Below are 23,554 nucleotides of genomic sequence, written 5' to 3'. Positions count from 1 at the left end.
CTTCTGGCATCTGGGTTTCTTTTTTTTATTTCAATCTATTTCTGCAGGGATGTTTGTTCTAGACTTTCAGTGCTGATTGTTTTTTTCTCCTTTCTAATTCAACAGCTTTTGTTCCATTTATGATTGCCGAAAAGAAATGATCAATTCTGCCTTTGGACATACACGCAGTTTTAATCATGAATCAACATACAGGTTTATGTATCTAGCCCCGTGATGTTTATTAAAAAAGGAGAATCAACAGCAATTCCTAAGAGCTCCATTGGCTTTATTGTAAAAAAAAAAAGATCTCTCACTGTGGTCTACACACCTCTTAAATTATGTAGCTTTCAGCGAGTGTGATGGTAAATTTTGTGTCTCAGAATTAACAAACTCTCCAATCCGCATTAACCATTTGTGTCACACTGATTGTTTTAAACTATTTGTCTCTTAATTAACACCCAGACAAGATAATTGTTTTAACTTAAACTCTTAATTATCATCAAGACGACATCCTGGCCCCCTGTCTATTTACTGTGAAAACAGATTTTTAGAAAATAGTCCATATATTGTTTGTTCAATAACACTGAAAAAAAAAAACAGAAGCACAGAGATAATATGAGAGAAGAGACATGAACAAGGATTTGGAAGAATACCTGATATTTCATAAATCTGTGTACAGTTAGTTATTTTCTTTTCACTTGACAGTGCAGTAAGGAACTGATGATATCAGCGATTCCCTCATGAATGTGACATTGTTCAACATTTCCTGAGTAAGAGAAAAAGAATCTGGGGCTTTTTGGAGATGCATGTGTGTTGGCACAGTAACAGTAGAAACAGAAATGTCATACAGATGTTGAACTGCTTCACTTGAGTGATTTGATCTGCAAATAAAGCAAAAGAAATGTAAACAAGACCCCATGAATTCTGTTCCAGAAATAAACTAAACAGTAACACATATTCGTAAAAAATAAATGAGGAAAAATTTAGATCCATAGAATCACCGTATTCAATGTTGCCTGATCGATTCAAGTATGTGAGGCCTTGATAGGGATTAATGATTTTGACTGATAATAAATCTGCCAATGAATTTTTTGTTGAATTAATCGTTCAGTTAATAGAATATAAATATAATTTGTTTTAACTTTCCAAAATACAACAAACAGAACTAAATAAAATACACAAACATTAGAAAATAAATTCCTAATTAGAAGATTGCCACATTTTGAGATTTTTGCTGGTAAAATAACTTCTAGGTCAGGAATTCAACTGTTATGATTGTAGCTTGTCCGAACCAGCACATGTTCTGCTTATAAGAGTAATTCTTCAAGTCACTAACTGACACCGGACGAAGGGGAAATGAACAGAAAATAAAATATCCATATAGACAGACATACAGAGAGACAGACTTCTGTGAAAGAAATGTAACAACCTGATTCACATAATTCTGTCTGCTCTCATGAATTTTAAATTTAGAAAAAAGAAGGTGGTACAATATGTTACTATGTCTTACAAAAGCTTTTGTGTGTTTCTTCACTCGTTTTCCTTCTCAGTGTCAAGTGGTCCTCTGTTTCGTGGGAGGGATGGTTTTATTTGCTGCCAACGATTCGGTGGCCAGATGATGTGAGAGGCCCGGCCATGGAGGAGCCCCACAGACACCTAAGGGGAAGAGAAGGGTGGGCGTCAAGAATCGAGAGTTATGAGATCACGTCCTTGTATTTCCTAAATGTAGATTCTTTAAGGTAATATACAGTAATAAAAAAGAAAGTAAACGCTCTTTCAATTTTAAGGTTTCATGTGTCAGGACTTAATAATGATTACAAAATGAAAAAACTCTCTTGCCAGATCATAAAATCAGGTAATTACAACCTGAGATGAACAACATAGACAAGACAACATATTACTTGTGTCATTATTTATTTTAAAAAACTAAGTCAAAATGCAGAAGCAGTGTGTGAAAAACTAAATCCCTTTTTACTTAGGTCAAAAAACCCACAAATGCCTCACGGCAATTAAAGTATACAACAACCAGCTGAAAAACACTGATTTTCACTAAGGGTTCTTCATGTGGTACATAATGGGAACAGCTCATTTTTTCTCGACAGAAACGCATGTTTACCAATTGTAATGTCTCTCATGGACACTCTGAAACTGACAGCAACAACTGCTAGACAAAAAAAAAAAAAAAAACAAAGAAGAGGAAACTGATTTTACTGTCTGCAGGTGGCTGTGCAGTGGTGATGTCTGTGGTGCAGTCAAAAATATAAAATGGTTTGATAATCTCTGAAAGTTGTGCTTAACTTTGAATGTATGATTATATAATCTACTGAGAGAGTTCACCTGTGTTTTACTAGTAGTGGTGTATATATTACTACTATTCTAATAGTAGAATGGGAGGCAGAGCCTTCAGTTATCAGGCACAAACAGAAAAAGAATGTAACAGACCAACGACTTGTACAGAAAAAGCTTCAGCAAAACAGCTTGAAAGGTGTAAAGGTCAGGAATGTAAAAAACAACAACAGCCTTTAAAGGTAAGGGGGAATCAGACAGATGGAGGTCTTGACAGAGCTAATGAGTTGAACACATTTTTCAACAGGTTCAGTCAGGAACAACACCCATACTACTCACTTAACTCCAGCATCACAGACCTCACACCCTACCTGTACCCACAGCTTCCCTGTCACACCTCCATAATGTCACACTGCACCTCAGTCATAGTTCCTCATCAATGCCTCTCGCTATAATGGGATACACTGAAACATCCTCTGTTTCCCCCTCCAGCCTGTCTGTTTTCAGCAATCAGGTGAAGAAGCAGCTGGAGAGACTGAACCAGAACAAGGCTGCAGGTGTAATGGTATCAGCCCCAAGGTCCCTCCTGTGTGGAAAAGCTTGGATGGTAGGATAGCCTGAGTCAAGAGAAAGTTCCAGTGCTGTGGAAGACATCCTGCCTTGTTGCAGTACCGAGAAAAAATCTCATCCATCCGCCTTCAGTATCTAAAAAACAGTTGCCCTAACATCCCACATCATGAAAATACTGAAGAGACTGCTATTGGCTCCTCTCAGTAGGCAATAGAACCTCTTAAGGACTCACAACAGTTTCCTTATCGTCCTGGGGTTGGTGTTGGACATGCCATCATCCATCTGCTTCTGTAAGCCCAGTCCCTTTGGACAAAGCAGACAGCAAAGTATGGGTCATCCATCCATCCATCCATCCATTTTCTATAAACGCTTAATCCAACTCAGGGTCGCGAGGGGACTGGAGCCTATCCCAGCTGTCATTGGGAAGGAGGCAGGGTACACCCTGGACAGTGCAAGGAGCTGCACAAAATACATGTCAGTGCCTCCACAACTGCACGGATTACTGAATACCTCACAAACAGACAACAGTTAGAGAGACTAAAATGCTGTGTGGTGGAAGCACTATAGGGGACTGTACTCTCAGTGTTTCTCTTGTCTCTGTAAACCTCAGTCTTCAAGTACAATTTAGAGTTTTGTCATCTCCAGAAATATTTAGAAAACTAAAAAAAAATAAGCTGAGTACAGGGAACTGGTTAATCCCTTTGCTGAATGGTGTGGGAACAATCACCTCATCTTGAACACAAACAAAACAAAAGAAATGATCGTGGATTTTAGGAGGACCAGGAGTAAGCCAAACACTGTCATCATCATAGGAGAAGAGGTTTAGGTGGTTGAGGAATACAGATACCAGGGAGACCTGGACAGCAGCCTGGAGTGGAAATGCATCTTTGATGCTGTCTACAAGAAGGACATCACATACTTCTTAAGTAAGTCTGTAGCGGAGAGTGCAATCTAATTTGCAGCCATCTGTTGGGACAGCAGCATCAGAGCCAGAGACTCAGAGAAACTGAACAAACTGATAAAGAAAGCTGTTTTGAGGACTGCTCTGGAGCCCCTGGAGCTGAGGGTACACAGAAGAATGCTGCACAATGAACATAAAGAACACCACTGCCTACCCTCTAGATAAAACACAGTTGAAACAATGAAGTGTGTTCAGTATGAGGCTTCTTCAGCTACGATGTAACACAGAGAGATAAAGGATGTAATTCTTGCCAGCAGCAATAAGAGTACATAATGAAAGCTTAGAATGGTTGTTACTGCGACAACATAATTTCCTTTTGGGATAAATAAAATATTTTTCCATTTCATTTCAACTCCAGAGTGGAATAAAGTCCAGCTCTTCTCCTGAACATTCCACAGTCAACTGTCAGTGGAATTATAACAAAGTGGAAGCGATTGGGAATGACAGCAACTCAGCCACAAAATAGTCGGCTACATAAAATGAGTCAGCGGATGTTGAGGCGCATAGTGCGCAGAGGTTGCCAACTTTCTGCAGAGTCAATCGCTACAGACTTCCAAACTTCACGTGGCCTTCAGATTAGCTCAAGAACAGTGCGAAGAGAGCTTCATGGAATGGGTTTCCATGGCCGAGCAGCTGCATCCAAGCCATACATCCCCAAGTGCAATGCAAAGCGTCGGATACAGTGGTGTAAAGCACGCTGTTACTGCACTCTAAAGCGGTGGAGACGCGTTCTCTGCAGTGATGGATAACGCTTCTTCATCTGGCAATCTGATGGACGAGTCTGGGTTTGGCTGTTGTCAGGGGAACGGTACTTGTCTGACTGCATTGTGCCAAGTGTAAAGTTTGGTGGAGGGTGGATTATGCTGTGGGGTTATGGATATTGTGCAACTAGAATTTGATCAGTTCATACCGGTCCGAAGCTGTTGCTGTCCAGACTGTGACCATGATGATCCCCTTCAATCCAGAAGTGACCGTCAGGGACTCGAACATATCGATTCTTGTAGCCTAGAGTCCTGTACAGATGGACAGAGGGAAGAAGGTGTTATGGGAAAAAAAAAAAGATTTTCATAAAAATCAGGATTCATATTTTTCAGTCAGATTTTATGCATATATTAGGGGAAAAAAAATCTTCAGTTATTTTGTTCCATTTGGCAAAGCTGACTTGCAGTGCATCTATTTGGGTTTCCATACTGCTGACACTTTAAAGTTGTTGAAGAAACACCAGGATGCAAGTTAGCTGGTTCTAAACCTGGCCAGCGTCAAGAACTTTGATCCCCAGTGACTCCATGTATGAAAAAGTCCTTGGGAAAGATATTGAACCACACATTGCTCCTGATATGTTCATCTGTGTGTGATTTTTGAGAAAAATGTACTGCACACTGTATATGGAGCGCATACATATGATTGCTATATGAAAAAAAACTTTTAATCTTTTATTTGGCTCTGTGTGAATTGGACTAATTTGAAATTCAATTAATTGGATTATGATAGTATTACATTGAATTGGACTGTAACTTTGAAGTGCCTTGAGATTCCTTTTTTTTTGTGATTTGGCACTAAATAAATAAAACTGATTTGAATTTAATTGAATTTAAAGAGTTCATCCTAGACTCGTTTCCTAACATTCCATATTATAAAAGTAATGGAGAGATGATTGTGGATTACAAGAGGAACAGGAATAAGTCAAACCCTGTCTCCATCCTAAGAGAAGAGGTGGAGGTGAATGAGGAATACGAATACTTGGTCGTTCACCTAGACTACAGACTGGACTGGAAATGCAACATTTGAGGCTGTCTACAAGAAAGGACATTACAGGCTGTACTTCTTAAGGGGGTTTAGTGCCATTCAATGCCTGCACCAAGATGTTGCACATCTTCTACAAGTCTATGGCAGAGAGTGCAATTTGCTTTGCAGACACCTGTTGGGGCAGCAGCATCAGAGTCAGAAGCTAAAAGAAACTGAACAAACTGATAAAGAAGGCTGGCTCTGTGCTGGGGACTGCTCTGGAGTCTCTGGAGTTGAGTGTTCAAAGAAGAATGCTGCACCAGTTAATGGACATAAAGAACACCACTGTCCCCCTGTTCAGCTTCTTCAGCTACGCTGCTACACATATCTGTCTGTGTGTTATTCCTGCCAACAGAAACAACCATATATAATGAACACTGAATGAAATTATTTTATTTAATTTCACCTTTGCAATGTGACCATCCTTTTCAGGTCTGAATATTGAAAATAACTTGGACTTTGTTCCCTTTGTCAGTTTCATTGTGTTCATTAAGCCAGGCTTAAAAGGGACATCAGAAAAATGAGATATATACCATAGGAGCACGGAAGTTCAGCTCTCTGTTATCTATGGCTAAATTACCAAATTAGGGCTTTAAGAGAGGTACTTTCTGCAAATGTAATCACTGACTGTCATTTTGTAGTCAGTTCATTGTCAAATTTCATTGAAGGATACTGTAATCTTTATTGTGTACAATACTAAACAAATTAAAGTCAAAGTAAAATCCATTGAAACGTATCAATCATTTAATAGCAACGGAACAAAATCTTGTTATCTATGACTATTAATCAGTTAAACCATACCAAATTACAATGTAAGCACTTCCTGCACCTTTGTTGGGAGGGGCAGGGGAGGCACACACACTTATCAATGAATAAGGATTTGAGTTTAAGTTATTTTATCATAGCATGCAGTCATAAGAGAACTGGAATGGATGAACACGGCATCTGATGAAAATTTTAAGCAGGGTCGAGACATCTCTTTCATCTGTGAGTGTTCATAATGGCTCTCCAACATCATGAAAACAGCCTGTGTAAGGCTGAGAAAGAGCGCTTGGATGCTGCAACAGATATGGGCAGGGCCAGACAGAGCTTAATGAGCTTCTCCACCTCTGACAGCATGGATCGCGTTTGGGCTGCAAGGTTTGCAGGATGGACACAACATCCTGGATGGTGCTAACTTCTCGTCCCCTTCCCACATCCCTCAGTATGTCCAGCTCAAGGCTTAGCTGCTGTAGCGTACTCAAGTGTGGAATTTAATATAAACCTAAGACTTGACTCCAACATTCTTTTGTGGGGATGGTCAGTGTGTAAATACCAGATGGGGGATTTCTACACCAAGGAAGGGAAATTTACAACAATCTTTGCCCCATGAAAGCATTTTGGGGGAGTTTCTTAGCCCCTCTTTCCCAGACCTGCACCATAAACTTAGGTGGATGCATTAACGACTTAGTGCCAACTAAGCTGAACAAACAAAGAACCCTCTTTTGGAGAAAACCAGGCCAGGACACTTCTGACCTTATCTGGGTCAAAGGGAACCAAGGTGACATTTGCCCCGACTCTGATCCAAACCAGAGACAGACGGCGCATGGAACTCTCAAAATGACCTCACCCAGATTCGCTTTCAGCTGAATCTTGATACTGTATTAAATGTGCTTTATATCTTTGTGCAAGTTTTTTCAGGTCTCAGTGAAATCACAAACTGCATTTTAAAGACCTTTTTCACGATCATACGTGAAAGAATAACGAAGAAATCATTATTTTGGAAAATACTACCCTGCCACATGGGAGCCACATTGCCCCCTCGTGGTCCGGAGTACTGAATAGTTAAACCCAAAATTAACTGGGGCCTCATGTACAAAGACTTGTGTAGATTTCCTACTGAAACATGGCCTATGCTCAAACCAAAATGCCATCCAATGTACAAAAATATCCGAACGTATCAATGTGTGCGCACGCATGAATCCAAGCATATTTCGTTTGTACATCCCAATCAACATGGAATTGAGCGCACATGTCGGAGTACCCGACTCCTCCCTGCCCACGCCCCTACTTAAATATGCAAATCATATTTAAATGAGCCCTGCACCTGCGATTCTTCTCTTTGCACGATTAGAAAATAAAGAAAAAAGTGAGTAAGATGGGAAAAAGAATAACTCCACGGAAAGCGAGACGGGGGTGCAACTTTCTGAAGTTGAGGCTCACAAAAATGTGCTCTTTGGCACGCTATCCTACGATATAAGCAGCAAATGTAAGAGGAGTGGGTGGGAGAGCGTGAGCGAGGCCTTTAATGCTGTGGGGTCTGAGAAGTGCACACAAGCAGAGGTGAAAAAGAAGTGGTCCGATATTAAGGTGGATGTGAAGCGGAGACTGGCTGCCCACCGCCGAAGTGTGGCCAAAACAGGCGGGGGAGGCTGTTTGAACAGAGAGTCGGCACAACTATGGGTGACACTGCTCTCTCAGGGGTGGTGGGCGTGTGGGTGACTCTGATTACCCTAAAGGTAAATACCTGTATTTGTGTAACTCACAACAAACGTGTTCATACAGTAACCTAGAACAGAAGTGCGCCGGTGAAAAGGTGAGGCTGATTAAGACATTTCACACTTTACGCACGAGGTTATTAACATTTGCACACAGAGACGATCAGTGGCTTGTTAGATCTTAAGCTGTTGTTTAACCAGCAAAAAACAGCAAGTTACTAACTTTAACCACCAACTATGATGCTGTGAAGACGGGATAGAAATTGGGGGCGCACATGCTCAATGCACTTCATGGGGAATAATATTAGGACAATTACACGAATAAAGTTACTCACCAAGAAGCCACACATCACGCACAGTGCCAGCTTGTAGTCTGTTCCCAACAATTCTGTTGCTGAATGTATGAATCGTGCGTTGAACCAGGCCACCCCCACAAAGCATTTGCGCATCACATACGATCTGTACATTGATGGAATGAAAATGTTTCCTGTTGATATATAAATTCATCATGTGATGGGCTTTTATAGCACTGTGTGTACAGTCGATAGCTCCGATTACATTAGAAAAACCGGCTCTTGCTTCAAATTGCGCTTCAATGTTGGCCTGTTGAATTGCATTGTAGGAATTTGATATACCTGCTGAGATGCAGATAATTCCGTCCCACTCGGCTGGCACGGCTCGGCTCAGGGTCGACTGGCACAGTCCCAATCGGTTGGCCAGCTCCCTCTGGAATACCCTGGTTGCTTAAACCCCAGTGTGCACGTCACCTGTGGCACAAGCAGCGCATGGCCCCTCAATATGTTGCGCTCCAGCGTCGGCCGCAGCTCTGCGCACAGTTCTAGGAGGATTGCCCTCAAAAACGGCTGATGAGTCACCACTTTGTGCACCACTTTGAGCGTGCTTTTATATCCACTCGTGTAATTGCAGACACATGGATGTGTTAATTGTTCATATCATCATCCATATTCAAGGCATTTCTACTGTTGTCTTAAGGTCATGTTATTGGTCATATCATTTAACTAAATGGTTCATATATACATACATAATTAACCGGTCGTGTTGTATGTTTTCTTTACGTATTTGTCAGTCCAACCAAACGAGAATTCACGAGCAGCGATTATATGAGACTGGAATTAATTCATTATTAATTTTAACATACCAGAATCATATGATTCTGTCTTTTCCTTTGATTGAAGGTGGTGCCCAAAACACAAGGTTTTATAAGGCTGATAACGCCTTACATTTTATCACATCAGGCTACAGGTGTGTCACGCTATGCCGCTTTTGTGGAAAGTGGGTCAGTTCCGGGGAACCCACATCCACTTGTTTCCTCTGAGCCGCCTCAAGAACTGCCTGCTCTCGCCCTGGGCTACTTACTGCATGTAGTCAGGCAGGCTGCATATTACATTAATTAAAGCATAGATCTATGCATTAATTATATGAAAGAGATAAATGTAAGTCAGATAAATTTAGTTTGTTAGCAGGCAAGCCTATGGCTGCTCAGGAAGGTGTCACAAGTCCATAAACCAAGTTTGGCATGGATACATCAATGCATCACAGAGATATGGCCTCACTTCCAGTTTGGCGTCACCGCCGCCGAGTTTGATTCGCTGCTAAGGGCAAACGAAAGCGAAATTAAAAAATCCACATGATAAATTTTGTGCGGCTTGGTCTGAAGATTCTATGTGTCAAAGTCCCGTGGAAATCGGACAATCTGTGTGACCTGAAATGCTTTTTTAAAGGTTTTTGATAAAATTCAAAATGGTGGAAAATGCAATTGGACCACCGAGTCCAAAGTTATATAGCTGAATGCACCTCAAACTTTGACGTGTTGGTGGCGCTAGAGAGTTCACTGTTCGGGGATGATAATTCTTGACGTTGACCATGGGACTGTCCTGAATACGTGTGCCAAGTTTCAAAGCTTTTCCCCATTGTGTTCTAGGGGCTGCCATAGAAAGTATATCAATAATAATCAGAAAAGCTACTAAAACAATAGGTGCCTTTGCAGCTTTGCTGCTAGGGCCCCAATTAAGATAAATTGTTCCAGGAGTTTCAGATAAATGAACAAACAAATGTTAAAATTGCTGCTTTGTGTTTAGAAGCATCACAAACAGTACCTGTGTCTGGAAATGTGAACAAAGTCAATCAAAAGCTGAGTGTTTCAAGAGTCTGTGCCAGCGTTTCATTTTCTTCTGCTCGTAAAGTAAGAATGAAAAAATAAGATATGCTAATGGAGAAACAGAACTTATAGTCAGTCCAGTCTTGAAAAGTTTTTACATAAGAGCAAATTATGCAGCCTCCTCTGCTCTCCTGCTGTGTCTCATTATCTAAACTCTTGATTGTTTGTTCTCAAGAGAACATGGTATAACAGCTGACTACCACTTCCACTTCTTGCTTCAGTTCATTGAAGTGTGCAGACATTAATTTTAGTGTCTTGTGGCATGACACCAAGTTGGGCAAAGCTTAAGCTGTCAGACAGACGGTTTTACTTTTGACTCTAGAATAGTTTGGTATACAGTGGACTTCATAGCAAACTTAATGACTGCAGGAGCTGTAAAATAAGGCCAAATTATTCCACTGTCAACTTCACAGTTTGTATGAGTGTTTCTGAGTTCTGTCAGTCAAAGGACATTGTTTCAGAAGTCTTGTTATTATTCAGATGCAACTTGTAAAGCTATGCCAGATAGAAGTGGCTTTCTCATGGCCACTCTTCCAAAAAAGCCATACTTTTTAATTATCATGCAAACTGAGGTCTGGAGAGAGAGGAGATTGACAACTACCCAATCTTTTTCACTTGAGAATAAAATTAGATTAATGTAGTCAAATGTTTTAGCTTTCTCAGACTCAACCTGTTAGCTTCTATAGAGATGCTCAAACTTGCTGATGATCAGTTCACTTGATGATCAGTTCATAAAGTGCATTCACTGCATTTGCAGTGTCTGACTGCCCCTTTGTCTTCTATATTCTCATGGAAGTAGTGAGGTCAGTCTTAGTTTTTCCACACATTGCTGCATTTTGGCTGAGTTTTTGTAAAATAAACATTGCTACAGTGTGAAATGTCATGTTTGTTGTTTATCTGAGGGTGTAGTTAATGATATTAAGACTCAGTAAAGACAAGATGATGTCAAGATATGTATTACCTCAGAATTGAAAGAGAGTGCACTTTCTGTTCTAAGAAGATGGCAATCACCAAAAACTGGTGATCCTGTAACTATGGGTGGTTAGTGTTTGTTTAATACCACATAGTGATGCCAATTAAAAAAACAATTTGAAATCAGCTGAAATAGACTCTGACTTGATATGTTTGCACATGTTTTTTTCCTGGTAAATGGTAAATGGACTTGTACTTGTATAGCGCTTTTCTAGTCTAACTGACCACTCAAAGCGCTTCACTACATGCCGCATTCACCCCACTCACACACACTCATACAGCACGTCTTACTACGTGCTTTTCTAATCACTCATACACACATTCATACCCCAATGATACACTGGGAGGCAACGTGGGGTTCAGTGTCTTGCCCAAGGACGCTTCGACATGTAGCCCAGGGAAGCCAGAGTCGAACCACCGGCCTTCCAATTGGTGGGCGACTGCTCTTCCTCCTGAGCTACAGCTGGTAAAACTCACAAACCTGAAGGAAATTTATTATTTGCTTATTAATTTGTACACGAGTAGGGTGGTTTAGATGAATAACTAGGGATTTGCCAATGAAAGGAGAATGAGGGCTACTTCCTACCGGATGAAGTCTCCCTCCAAGCCAATGACACGCTTGATGATTTTCTGCTTAGGATTTCTGGGGGACCTGAAGAAAATTTGTATATAAGACACAGAAACACAGAAAAGGCAGTCAGCATTAATCCCAAACAGAGTCTGCACAGAACCTGCACTTGGATAAGATAAAAACACAGCTTAAAAACACAAGTTTTCTCTGTACGTATGACACACAAGGGCTAGTTTCTCTATTGCGCTATTTCTTTATGGTGTTGTACAGAAAACCTGAACAGATCTTGGTAAAGGAAAAATATGAATGCATTTACAACATAGAAAGAGATATTGCAGTTGTTGACTTAAATTCACAGTCACCTGACCTCCAATGGGACATTTTTGAGTAAATTGAGGACAGATAAAGACCATGAAGTGTTTATATCATTAGAGCAATAACTAATCATCTCAATAGTCACCAATTAAAATTGTCTAACATTTGGCTCAATCCTCTTCCACTTGTCATGTTGACATGTTTTTGGGTTAGAAACTGAAGTCCAAATGGGCTCTTGACAGTATGAGTTCGAGTATAACAGAGAAGAAGTGCTGCATATAAAGAATAAGAGGTGCTGTATAAATGGGTATGTGATTGATTAGTTATCATCATATTGATATATTTTGTCTTACAGAAACCTGGCTGCAGCAGGAGGATCATGTTAGCATCAATGAATCAACTCCCTCTGACTATTTAAATGTTCACATTCCTCAAACCACAGGCAGAGGAGGAGGAATCCTTCCCACTATTATCACTGATGTATAATCAAGTACAGCAGCTTTAGAAGTATCTTTAGAACCTGATTTGTATTTAGACTGTTTCTGTCCAGTTGATCTCTCCGAGCTAACCTATTTTAGACCCAATCCCAACATCTGTTGACAGGATATGTACCTCAGACTTTTAAGGTTGTTGTAATTAAACCTTTACTGAAAAAAACTTCTCTTGATTCTGAAGTGTTGGCTAATCAACCTACATCCAATCTCCCTTTTCCGTTGAAAGTTCTTGAAAAAATAGTTGCAGCTCAACTTTGTGATCATTTACACAGAAATAATCTGTTTGAAGAGTTTCAGTCAAGATTCAGTGTGCATCATAGCGCAGAAACAGCACTGGTGAAAGTTACCAATGATCTCCTCTTAGCCTCTGATAGCGGACTTGTGTCTGTGCTTGTCCTGTTGGATCTCAGTGCTGCATTTGACACGATCGATCACAGCATTCTGTTACAGAGACTTGAACATGTTATTAGGATTAAAGGAACTGCATTAGGCTGGTTTAAGTCATATTCATCTGATTCCAGTTTTTTCTTGTAAATGAAGAATCTTCCTCACACACCAGAGTAAATCATGGAGTTCCTCAGGGTTCTGTGCTTGGACCCAATCTTTTTACTTTATACATGCTTCCATTAGGTAACATTATTAGAGAGCATGGCATAAATATCCATTGCTATGCTGATGATACTCAGCTGTACTTATCTATGAAACCAGATGAAACCAATAGGCTGGTCAGACTACAACCATGTCTTAAAGACATAAAGACAAAGACCTGGATGACTCAGAACTTTTTGATTCTAAATTCAGACAAAACTGAAGTTGTTCTCTTTGGACCTGAGCGCTTCAGGGAGAAATTGTCTTGTTACATATATAGTTACTCTAGATGGTATTTCCTCTGCTTCTAGTTCTACAGTGAGGAGCTTTAGAGTTATTTTTTATCAGAATTTAACATTTGATGCACATATAAAACTGGTTTCTAGGATTGCCTTCTTTCACCTTCGTAATATTGTTAAAATCAGGATGTAATGATGTAGACGATGTGCAGGGTTAAGTGAAGAATATGGGAAAACAAAACAAAACAAAAAAAAACATGTCCAGGGAAACAGGGAAAAGAGGTAGTAAAGATCTCTTCCTGGAAGTGAAGTGCTAGTAACCTCTCCTTTCGAGATAGCTTAGCAGTTCCAGACCCAGCCGGACTAATGCTCGACCAGAAGCAGACGACTGCAAAACCAAGGACGACACTGGACTGGATGAGCTGCACTATTCTAAATTTAAAGTTATTCTTATATTGTATTATTCATTTATTTCATTAATTCTAATTTTTCACTTATTCATTTATTAATCCATTATTATTGATTTAATTTATTCTTATTTTTTATTTATCATTCATTATTCTTATTTTTCATTTTATTCATTTTTTCCATTTAATATATATTTAATGTTTATGTATTCATTTTATGTTTATTAATCACATATGTTCATCGCCATTCATCGAAATCAACTGTTCAGAGTGCAACCTTTTATAGTGAGCGAGTGATTAAGTGGTCGGTCGCCAGGTGGAGATGGTGCCATAGGAGAATTTTCCCGTAAATACAACAAATGGGTTTTTCGCTGCTATGCACTGCGAACAGTGGAAGATTTTAATGTTAAAAATTTAAAATGATGCAATATTATTTGTACAAGATGAAGAATTTTTACAGTGTTTAGTCCTTTTTTTTTCTTCATAGTATAAACAGGAGGGAAATGTTAGAAAATTTATATAGTTATATAGTGAAAAGATGCAAGAATAAAGATTTATGTGATGGGGGAGACAAAATTGTTTTTGACTGTCTGAACTCATTTTCCCATAACATTGAACGGCTAGCAATGTCCTTTCCTCATAACATTGCATGGCCAGCAAACATAAATAATATCAATAGCAATAGTACCATTTTGTGAGTCAGACAACTGTGAGCCAGCTTCCTGACAGGTTGTGCGGACTTGTCTTTTTCTTGCAAGAAATAAATGTTTTATGTTAATTTTATCTAGCGACTCTGACCCCTAATTTTGAGAGAATTTTTCTGACAGTTGTGTTTCTCTTTCTCAGCAGGTATCCCATGCCTGGTGTTATGGTGCTCGTTGTCCCCTCTTTCCTGTTCTCTTAACCCCCCAGCTGGTCGAGGCAGATGGCCGCCCTTCCTGAGTCTGGTTCTGCAAGAGGTTTCTTCCTGTTAAAAGGGAGGCTCAGGACAGGGGATTGGACTAAAGAGAAGTTTTGGTGTTGTCTGTTCGTTTCTTTAGCTAGGCTACTTTTTTTAAAATCAGTTTTGTATGAATTGAACTAATTTGGAATTTAATCAATTGAATTTGACTGGATTACAAAGAATTGGATTAATAAGGCTTGAATTGGACTGCATCTTTGAAGTGCCTTGAGATTACATTTGTTGTAATTTGGTGCTATATAAATAAAATTTAATTGAATGGGTAATTCAAAAAAATATTGCAAAACACTTAGTTGAACCTACCCAAGGTACACAGGTGCTATATGGGTGCAAAGCATTTCCAGCTTAATATAATGTAAGAGTCTTAGACATGCTTTAATGTCCGTGTCTTTTCTACTGCACCTCACATTAAAGATGTAGCAGTATCATGTCTAACTGGATGAGTAAAGAGAAATAAAAAATGCAAAAAAACCCACACATTTTAATACTGCTCTCCACATGAAGTATTACAGAATTTTCAGATTTGCAGTGGACTTTTACCCATGTCCAGAACGCTGCTCCAGGAGCTGTAAGGAAAGTAAGTCTGTCTGAAAAATAGTTTGAATTATCTCAGACGATTTTTATTCAGTGGGGTTACGTGAGTGCCATCGGATCGGATTAATGGTTAAATTGCAATAAGATTGAGTTACTCAGTTCATGTAGACACCTTAATCTGACAAAAACACAGAACAGATCGGGTTACTCGCAATTGAATTAAGACCCTGAGATAACTCGATCCAAACGTGCACTAAACGTGCATGTAGACGGCAGAAGCACTTGGTGGACTGGATTGAGCGTTCTTGCGCATGCTCAAGATTTTTTCCCGCAACTGTCATCCGGAAGTCGAAGGAGACGATATTACTGTTGTTGTCGCTGCCGTCGGAAAGAAATAAACGACACGATGGAGCCGTTGTGCATCGCGTTTGTACCATAACCATGCTCATTACAAATGTAGAGAAACGTAGCTTCATCTTTCTCTTCGTTCGCCATCTTTCTCGAATGCCTGAGTTTGTTGTTGTTGGTGGTGAAGACGTCAACAGGAAGTGGCTCTATTAGCGATAGTTGAAATGGGTACAGCGCCACCTATCGTACTGGGGTATTGCATGCTTTGTGCCAGTGATTCGATTCATTCACCGCCATATATCCAAGGATAATTACCCTCAGATAAGGAGCATAACCCAACTATAGCTATAATCGAGTTAATCTCATCATCTAAACCCACTGACTCAATGTCTGAAAGATAAAGACAGACAGACAATGTTAGCAAGTGAAAATATAAATCTGCCATTTAACCACTGGCTCTAATTGTTAATGTAACAGAATAACGAATAAATCAAACTTATATTCTTGGATAGAACTGTCCAGCACCACATATTTCTAGAGAATAGACCACTGCTGTGGCAAATGAGACATGTTTGTCTGGTTCAACAACTTATCCAATAATGATAATAAATTGTTAAATATAATAAATTATATACAAATGACAATTGCAAATTCATGGGGTAAAGTTTACATTACCAAAACTTAAATTGTTATCCTGATGATCTCACACAGAAATTATTGTGCCATGGATATGCACAGACATGTCTATTTTAGAGTAAAATACAATAAGTTTTGAAAAAAGACATCACAAAGGAGTTAACTGTCATCAATCATAAAAAAAAGAGCTCTGGAAATTGTTATCATACTCAATCTATTTCTGCAAGTTGCACTAAAAATTTTTTTTTTAAAAAGGGTTAGGGTTCAATTTAAAACGAACTACTTAACTGAACTGTGCAACTAATGAAAATTCTACAGTAATGCTTTCCATCTTGTTGCATTCTGCTGATTTGAATCTTTGGCAAAAACTCAAAGGGAGAAAAGGAGTCCACCAATAAGGGAACAAGAGTGGAAATTCACATCCACCTCTACAGGTGAGTGGAGAAGCAAAGTTTCCAGTCACTTCCCTCAAGAGAAATCACACCAACAGCCATTTGGAGAATCGATTACGTGCCCTAGTAAGCCAAGGGATCGTGGTCACAAGACCATCAGAAAAATCTAACCATTAGAAGCTGAAGCAGCATAAGCAGCAATAAATATACACTTAGCTTGTACAGCAGTGACAGACCCAAAGCTTTCACTCACTTTATTACATTTTTCAAGACAATATACATCCCACAATAAATCCAAACCTTTAATGATGAGTAAGAGAGCTTGCAGTCCACACACACGTTAATATTCAAAGATAGTCTTGTTTATTCGACTCAGTGAGACGATTCAAAACTTGAAAATACAATTAAAAGCAGCTTAAACCATTTCATCCAACAAAGACGTGCTGCACTTGTACTAGAAGCCCTAGTTTCCATGAGTTCAAATTGAGTTTGAAGTATTTCCAGAAATCATAGACCCACACACTTTGTATTAAACCACCATACTATGTGATCTTTCAAATGAGAGTGCCAATGGCATACTTTTCCATGTTTTTCCATTCTTTTCTGCAGTGTTAAAATTATGGGAGGCATACACACATATACACACATGCATACACGCAATAATGTCAAACAATTCAAGCTACTTTATTGGCTTTATTGGTGGTAGGTAGATATTATATTGGGAGCATGTTAGTTACATCATGGTAAAACGTTTCATGAATGCCAAATGAAATGAGAAAACAAAGATTTTTTCCAATATGATTGCATCAAACCCATTGAAGATGTAGTCAGTAAACTTTACAGGTGTGTAGGTGCCATTAAAATTAAGACAACTGGTAGGGTTCCAGAACATCACAAGATTGTGTTTAATTCGGTTTTGATTTTTTTTTTTGTTGTAGATGAAATGTCCCAAATAAGTCAGAATCGCCAGTGAGGTCTGGTAAACATTTGGTAGTTGTTTGCCAAGATCAGCATGCTTTATATTTAACGAAAAATCATTAAAACCCTCCCAACATCTATTATTTCATGTATACATTGTGTGTTACATAGTATTTACTCACACAACGGAGACAATGTCACCTCGTTGGATGTGGTAGTTCCTCACACTCCACCGGTTCAGCAGGACAACATCACAGTCTGATCCCCCCTCTGGGTTAAGGAATGGCTGTACATTAAAATAAATGGGTCTAAATGTATGGGTCTAGGGCAATAAACATTTAAATTTAAAAACAGGAATATCTTTGACAACTTTTTTCAAAGAGACTACATTAATAATCTTCACTGTAAAATCTTTCGCTGAAATGAATGTCATTTCACAGATATCTGTCTGTGGTTTGAAAAAAGTTAATTTTGTATTAGAGAAACCTGTGACTACAAAAAAAGGCAACTTAATCTGGCTAACAAGGTTGGAACATCTATCCATATGTAAATTGATATGTCTGTATTATAAAGGCAGGGTACAATGAGAACAAGCAGATATTAAAATAACAATGTTATTCAATAATTTAGTATCAGTTCTCAAGGTAAATCTTTCCAAAGGAGAGGATTTTAGTAAACAAATGGGAAAATCATTCTCTGTATGAAATGCTGCTCAGTTGAAGCACCAGCAAGCTGTCCTAAGACCAATGCCAAAGCTAGACAGGCAGGAAGGACAGACGGTGTGGGTTTCTGATCAAAAAGCTACTCTTCTGTGGGTTAAGCAGGCGCCCCATATATAGAGACTATAGTCCTCGCTGCATCTTGAACCAGACGGCCTTTGCTGTGTGTCATTCCCATCCTCTCTTCTTCGTCTCTCTCCACAGTCCTATCAATAAAGGCATTAAAAGCCCAAAACAAACTACTATTCTAAAACAATGGCCTGAAATTCATTTATCTGTTATACACTACTGCTGTACAAAGAAGAGAGACAATGAAGGTTGAGCCTTTGCTATTGATTGTAATTATAGAGGAGAACTACACCATGGTCACCAGAAGACTACAAAAAAAAAACTACAATTTTACTGAAGTCAATATACTAGAATATAAGCAAAAAGAAAATCTGTGTTAGGTGCCAAAATAGCCACAGGGCACAAGTCTATGTTAAAGGACAAATGGCAACCAAATGGTTTGTTGAATTAATTGGACAATGAGGTTCTCATGCATAAAAGCAAGTAGTAGGTTGCATCCAATGATAAAATGACATTTTTCTAGAAATTCTCTTCTCCTGCTGACCTCTGACTTTTCTCTGAGGATACACAGTATGAGTTCTTCTTTTTGGATGGTGGATCTGTTGCTGTGTTTTACCTGCATAGACGCTCCTTCCACTCTCGCGACATAAGCCAGTCGATCAAGGACAGTAACTGTGACAGGAACTGCAACAAAGAATCCACTTACAAACGCTCGCAGGCAGCGTCGTCCCGCCGACATCTGCTGAGCCATAGAAAAACTGGGCTGGAAAGAACAAACACGGGAAACCAATTAAATCATAGACATGATAAAATGCAAGAAAATAAACAGCACACAGAATATACCGTGTCACATTAAACTTTATTGATCTCTGCAGGAAGAGCAGTACAATACAGCAACAGGAGTACAAGAAAATCACAAGATATATAGATCAGTGCAAAATGGGTAAATATGTGTTATTAGCAAAAAATAACACTAGCTAATGGCCATCAGTAGCATTATAGTCTGTATTGGCCTCAAATTCAAGTTGTGGTTGTTTGTGTGATACTGGCCATTTGGACCGTTTTGTCAATTGAATAATTACTTCAACAATAAAATGTCAGAAGCAATGAGGTGACCTCTATAATCTCCTTATGACCAAGCTAATTAGTTGAATATTTCTTTTTGTCCAAAAACCCAAATCCCTAAAATCTCCTTTTTATAAGAAAATGTACCAAGATGACACATTATCACATGACAAGAAAAAATGTCAAAATGTTGCTTATTCATATCTGCTGCTCAAGTCACATCCTCATAATTTTGTAACTGATCTTGGTTCCTACATAAATGACAGCTTTGCCTAATACAAAGGCATACGAGTTTAACACATGACTTACGGCAACATGTGTGAACTCTGGCATGAAATAAGAAGCTGTTCTCCAGCTAGTTTTCATCGAATGTTTGGCAGTTGGACACTGAAGGAAATTCCACTGAGCCTGTTCTCCACAAGGAGAGTTTTTAATCCATGGCATGCTCCAGGAAGCCCAGACAAGCACAAAATGACTGACCAGCTGGTAGCAACAGCAGCAGCCATGCACCAAGGTCTTGTACTAACAGCAAATAGCCCCATCATCACGTTCACCATCCTCACTCTGGAGGCATGCAACAGCTATTCACCCAACATCACCAGACTTCAAATGAAACATTATCAAAAACACACTATATCATCTCAATGTTTACCCCATGCTTCTATTCAACATGGCTGTAGGTCACATTATAAGACACAACAGTCCCTGACAACATACTGCATGTTAATATGAAGATAACACATTGAAATTTAAACTTTATATTTACATTTGGGAGCAATGGCAAAGAGTAAGCTAGAATAGCACAATTTCTCTTGAAATGATCAGACAGATGATCATTTTGCTTTAAAATTGTGCAGTAATTTTATAAAAAGAGAAAATCCTGTAGCACTGCTAAAAGCATAGCCATCAAATATATTTACAATACCACCACATTGCAAAAATGTTGTGAAAATAACATTGTTCAGTTATCATACACTACAAAGAAGCCATTTTCAGCTTTTTTCAGTTTCTCCCCAGGAACTTTGATTAGCCCCTGGTTAAAGCAGCGGAGGCCTTCAAAGAAAACACCCTGAAAAAGACCCCTAGTTTCTGGAAAAAGCTTCTCTCATCGAAGTGCAGCTAGGCAAATCTCAAACAACACCAAGAACTTAAATGGCTTGGAGCTTTTTAAAGAAGAGCTAAAATATAGTCCTGGGTCTTTTGCATTTTCACCAAGATCTAAAGTCTGGGGTAAAATAGGGAAATTAAGTCCATTGAGGTTTGTTGCTCCACCCTCAGCTTCTGTTGCACTGGTCACACAGCAGCTTACCATCAAATCAAATCAATAGGTGCACCTCAAAGTCTGTTCATGTTTCACATTTCAAAAGGTTGTGGCTTTTATCACTTATGTCTTGCAACATAACTACTGTGAAATTCAATGGCTATTTTGTCACGATGAGGGAGTTGAGAACAACACAGCAATGTATACAGCCTGTAGATGATGATGATGATGATGGTAGATCAAATCCATTCCAATAGCTCCAAGGCCATGTACTACAGCAGCAAGCTGCCTCTGACATTGTTTTCTAGTGAAAAACTGCCAGCATGAGAAACCCCCACACAAAAGCACGTCAGTGTCTGCACTCACAAACACAATGCTGTTTAGTTCCTGGTCAAGGATGGAAATTAAATACAGTAAGCAGTCCACATGAGCAAATAAGGTAATTTTAATTCCATTCTGTAATTGCACATATTTAATTTATCTTACAGCAAAAATAAAAACTGATAAAAAACTGATGATGCTGTTTAAGTACCAGTTTATATCATGTTTTTGTAAGGGTAGCAGCACTTCAGAGAACTGTGCATAAGAGTATCTGTGTAGAACCATGTACTCAGAAATATGTTGAGAACACATAGTACTTTTTTTGTCTACCTAACGGAATGTGGTCCTCTACACAGACACTAGAATAAGAATTCACTAGAATAAGAATTCATGCCTGCTGTTGATAACATCCACAATTACAACCGAGCACAAACCGGCCTTTACTGAATCAAGCAAAGCCTGAAAAAAATGCCAAAAAGGCTGTAAATATCAAGGTTTCACATATCAGACACAGGAAATCATGTCCAAACCTTTGCTCAGTACACATATACGGGCCAGCGGCAGCCATATCCTAAATTCCCCTAGTCCTACTTTGAAAATAGCAGGAATCTTGCCGTCGGTGAAGAACAAAAATATAAAGTATGATCCACAGCAACAGTTAAATTAAGTTGAGTTATCCTTTCATCTCGGCCACATGCTGCTCTAAAGTTCAAATCTGTGAGACACTATCACAGGCATACTGTGATAGTAATTCATAGTAAAGGCTCCCACATTCCTTTGCTAATTACCTAAACTTGCCTTTCTAAACCCACAGAGAAGTCCTCAACATTTAAACACAAACAGCTGTTTAGCCTTGATTTTTTAATAATACTTAAAGTAATAATAATACAAATCCTACACTTAATGAACAAGTTATGTTAAAGGAAACAGAAGTGATTTGGATTTTTTTTTAAAAACTGCTCTTCTAAATCATAGCTATACAAAGCACTTAGGTCTGTTAGTGTTCTTCACACACTTATCTTCCTTCAGCTCTACAATGTTTCAGGGAAGCGGTGAATGAGTTTAAAAGAAGTACCTTTGACACTTTTTGAATCAGAAAGTGTCAAACTGGCAACGTTAAGGATTAAATTCTCCTCAACACTGACCACAAAACGTCTCAGTCTCATTAATTCAGTAGTACTCTCCAGTGCTATGACCAGCATCTATTGTAGCCACTTAACCTCCCATTTTCATCCCCATGTCACCTTTAATCTCCTTAACCTCCGCATGTAACTTTTCTTCCCCTTCCCCTCCGCATGTCACTTTACGTCCCATTTTCCTCCCCATGTTACCTTTCATCTCTTTAACCTCCGCATGTAACTTTTCCTGCCCTTCACCTCCGCGTGTCGCTTTTCCTCTCTTAACCTTCGCTGTCAGAGAAGTGCTGACCCGAGTTAGGGTGCTAACAGTTAGCCACTGTGGCTAACCCGTTAGCTGACTTTTGAAAAACAGCGTCGTTTTCACAGAAAGATGTTGATAACTGACGGTCAGTGAAGCATGCCGGTAGCAGATTGAAACTCTACCTACCACCATTTTGGGAACATTTGCGCATCTGAAACAAGCGCTTAAGTTATTGAAGCTAACACACCTACCAGCAACGTGAGTTCCGTCTTCTTGTTGCCCGACAATGCATGTCACCGCCCGGGTCCTAAAGCCTGGACATAACCGTACAGTGTTTCTGTGGATTATTTCACAGGTACTATAGGAAGCAAACTTTATGATTATTAAAATAATTCATATTAAGTCAAAGTAAGTTAATTTGTAACAGGAAGTAAGTGAAAAGCAGAAAGACGACAAAAAGCGACCTATGGCGGACTGAAACTGCCAAATGAACGGACAGCTCTTTCATTACTTGTTTTATTATTAGTAGTATTGTTGTTAGTGTTGCTCTGCTCAGACACATGGGAGACGTGCTTGTTTCCTGCCGTTTCTACAGCGATAGCGGCGCACCAGAGAAATTTAGAAAAAAAATTTCAGCGTGAGAAATACCATGTGTGTGCGTGAGAACTTGTCGAAATGCGTGTCTCACGTTCATTGCGTGAGACTTGAGAGCCCTGCTGATAAGCATGACTCGACTGTGGACTGGACCATACATCAACCCCATATAGCAGGAGAGAGAATACGCTTACAGTTGTCTTGATGACAACTTAAAAGAAAAGCGATGTAAAGAAATCACAAATCTCATTTAATTTTGTCCATTAGTTGGTGCTGTCAGGTTCATAGCCTCCATGTGAGATGTTACAGTTGATTGACTTGTTTTATCTGTAAGGAAAATGTGAGCTGAGCCCATTTTTGCCCCAACTGCAGCATTCTCATTTAAAATGATTGTGTTGTGTTCCTATTGGTGCTGAGCTAAGATGTAGCTGATTAAAACTCTTCACAAAGTAATATGACAGGAATGATTGCCAATTAAACAATTTCACATTGCATTCAAGAGCCAGATTTACCGGATTCCGGTAGCAGGTTAT

General features: G+C 39.2%; 1 protein-coding gene across 5 annotated transcripts; it reads right to left on the bottom strand.

Moving 5' to 3' along the window:
- Positions 1-595: 595 nt before the first annotated feature.
- Positions 596-22,734, bottom strand: immp2l (inner mitochondrial membrane peptidase subunit 2). 5 transcript variants are annotated; one of them, XM_072386498.1, is made up of 7 exons: positions 22,679-22,734; positions 19,017-19,163; positions 17,795-17,898; positions 11,796-11,861; positions 4,707-4,809; positions 1,490-1,635; positions 596-860 (listed from the first exon to the last, which is right to left on the bottom strand). In XM_072386498.1, exons 2-6 carry the CDS (start codon positions 19,149-19,151, stop codon positions 1,510-1,512), a joined length of 534 nt encoding a protein of 177 aa, XP_072242599.1. In that variant the 5' UTR covers positions 19,152-19,163; positions 22,679-22,734; the 3' UTR covers positions 596-860; positions 1,490-1,509. The 5 variants fall into 5 exon arrangements, with proteins under 5 accessions (XP_072242599.1, XP_072242598.1, XP_072242602.1 ...); XM_072386497.1 differs by having other exon boundaries at positions 596-1,635; XM_072386501.1 differs by having other exon boundaries at positions 596-1,635; positions 19,107-19,163; positions 22,679-22,725.
- Between the last annotated feature and the right edge of the window lie 820 nt (positions 22,735-23,554).

The sequence above is a fragment of the Leuresthes tenuis genome, unplaced genomic scaffold, assembly GCF_036924035.1.
Source record: "Leuresthes tenuis unplaced genomic scaffold, fLeuTen1.0.hap1 SCAF_5, whole genome shotgun sequence".
NCBI classification, from domain to species: domain Eukaryota; kingdom Metazoa; phylum Chordata; class Actinopteri; order Atheriniformes; family Atherinopsidae; genus Leuresthes; species Leuresthes tenuis.
This window is presented reverse-complemented; position numbering and strand designations above follow the sequence as displayed.

What these genes read in the sequence shown, in the direction of transcription:
- immp2l (XM_072386497.1), bottom strand. Translation starts at nt 19,151, where the DNA reads ATGGCTCAGCAGATGTCGGCGGGACGACGCTGCCTGCGAGCGTTTGTA. An exon ending in TTGGAGGGAGACTTCATCCG is followed by an intron (nt 4,810 to 11,795) that starts GTAGGAAGTAGC and finishes CCATCTGTACAG; the next exon opens with GACTCTAGGCTACAAGAATC. An exon ending in ACAGCAACAGCTTCGGACCG is followed by an intron (nt 1,636 to 4,706) that starts GTATGAACTGAT and finishes TCTTCCCCTTAG; the next exon opens with GTGTCTGTGGGGCTCCTCCA.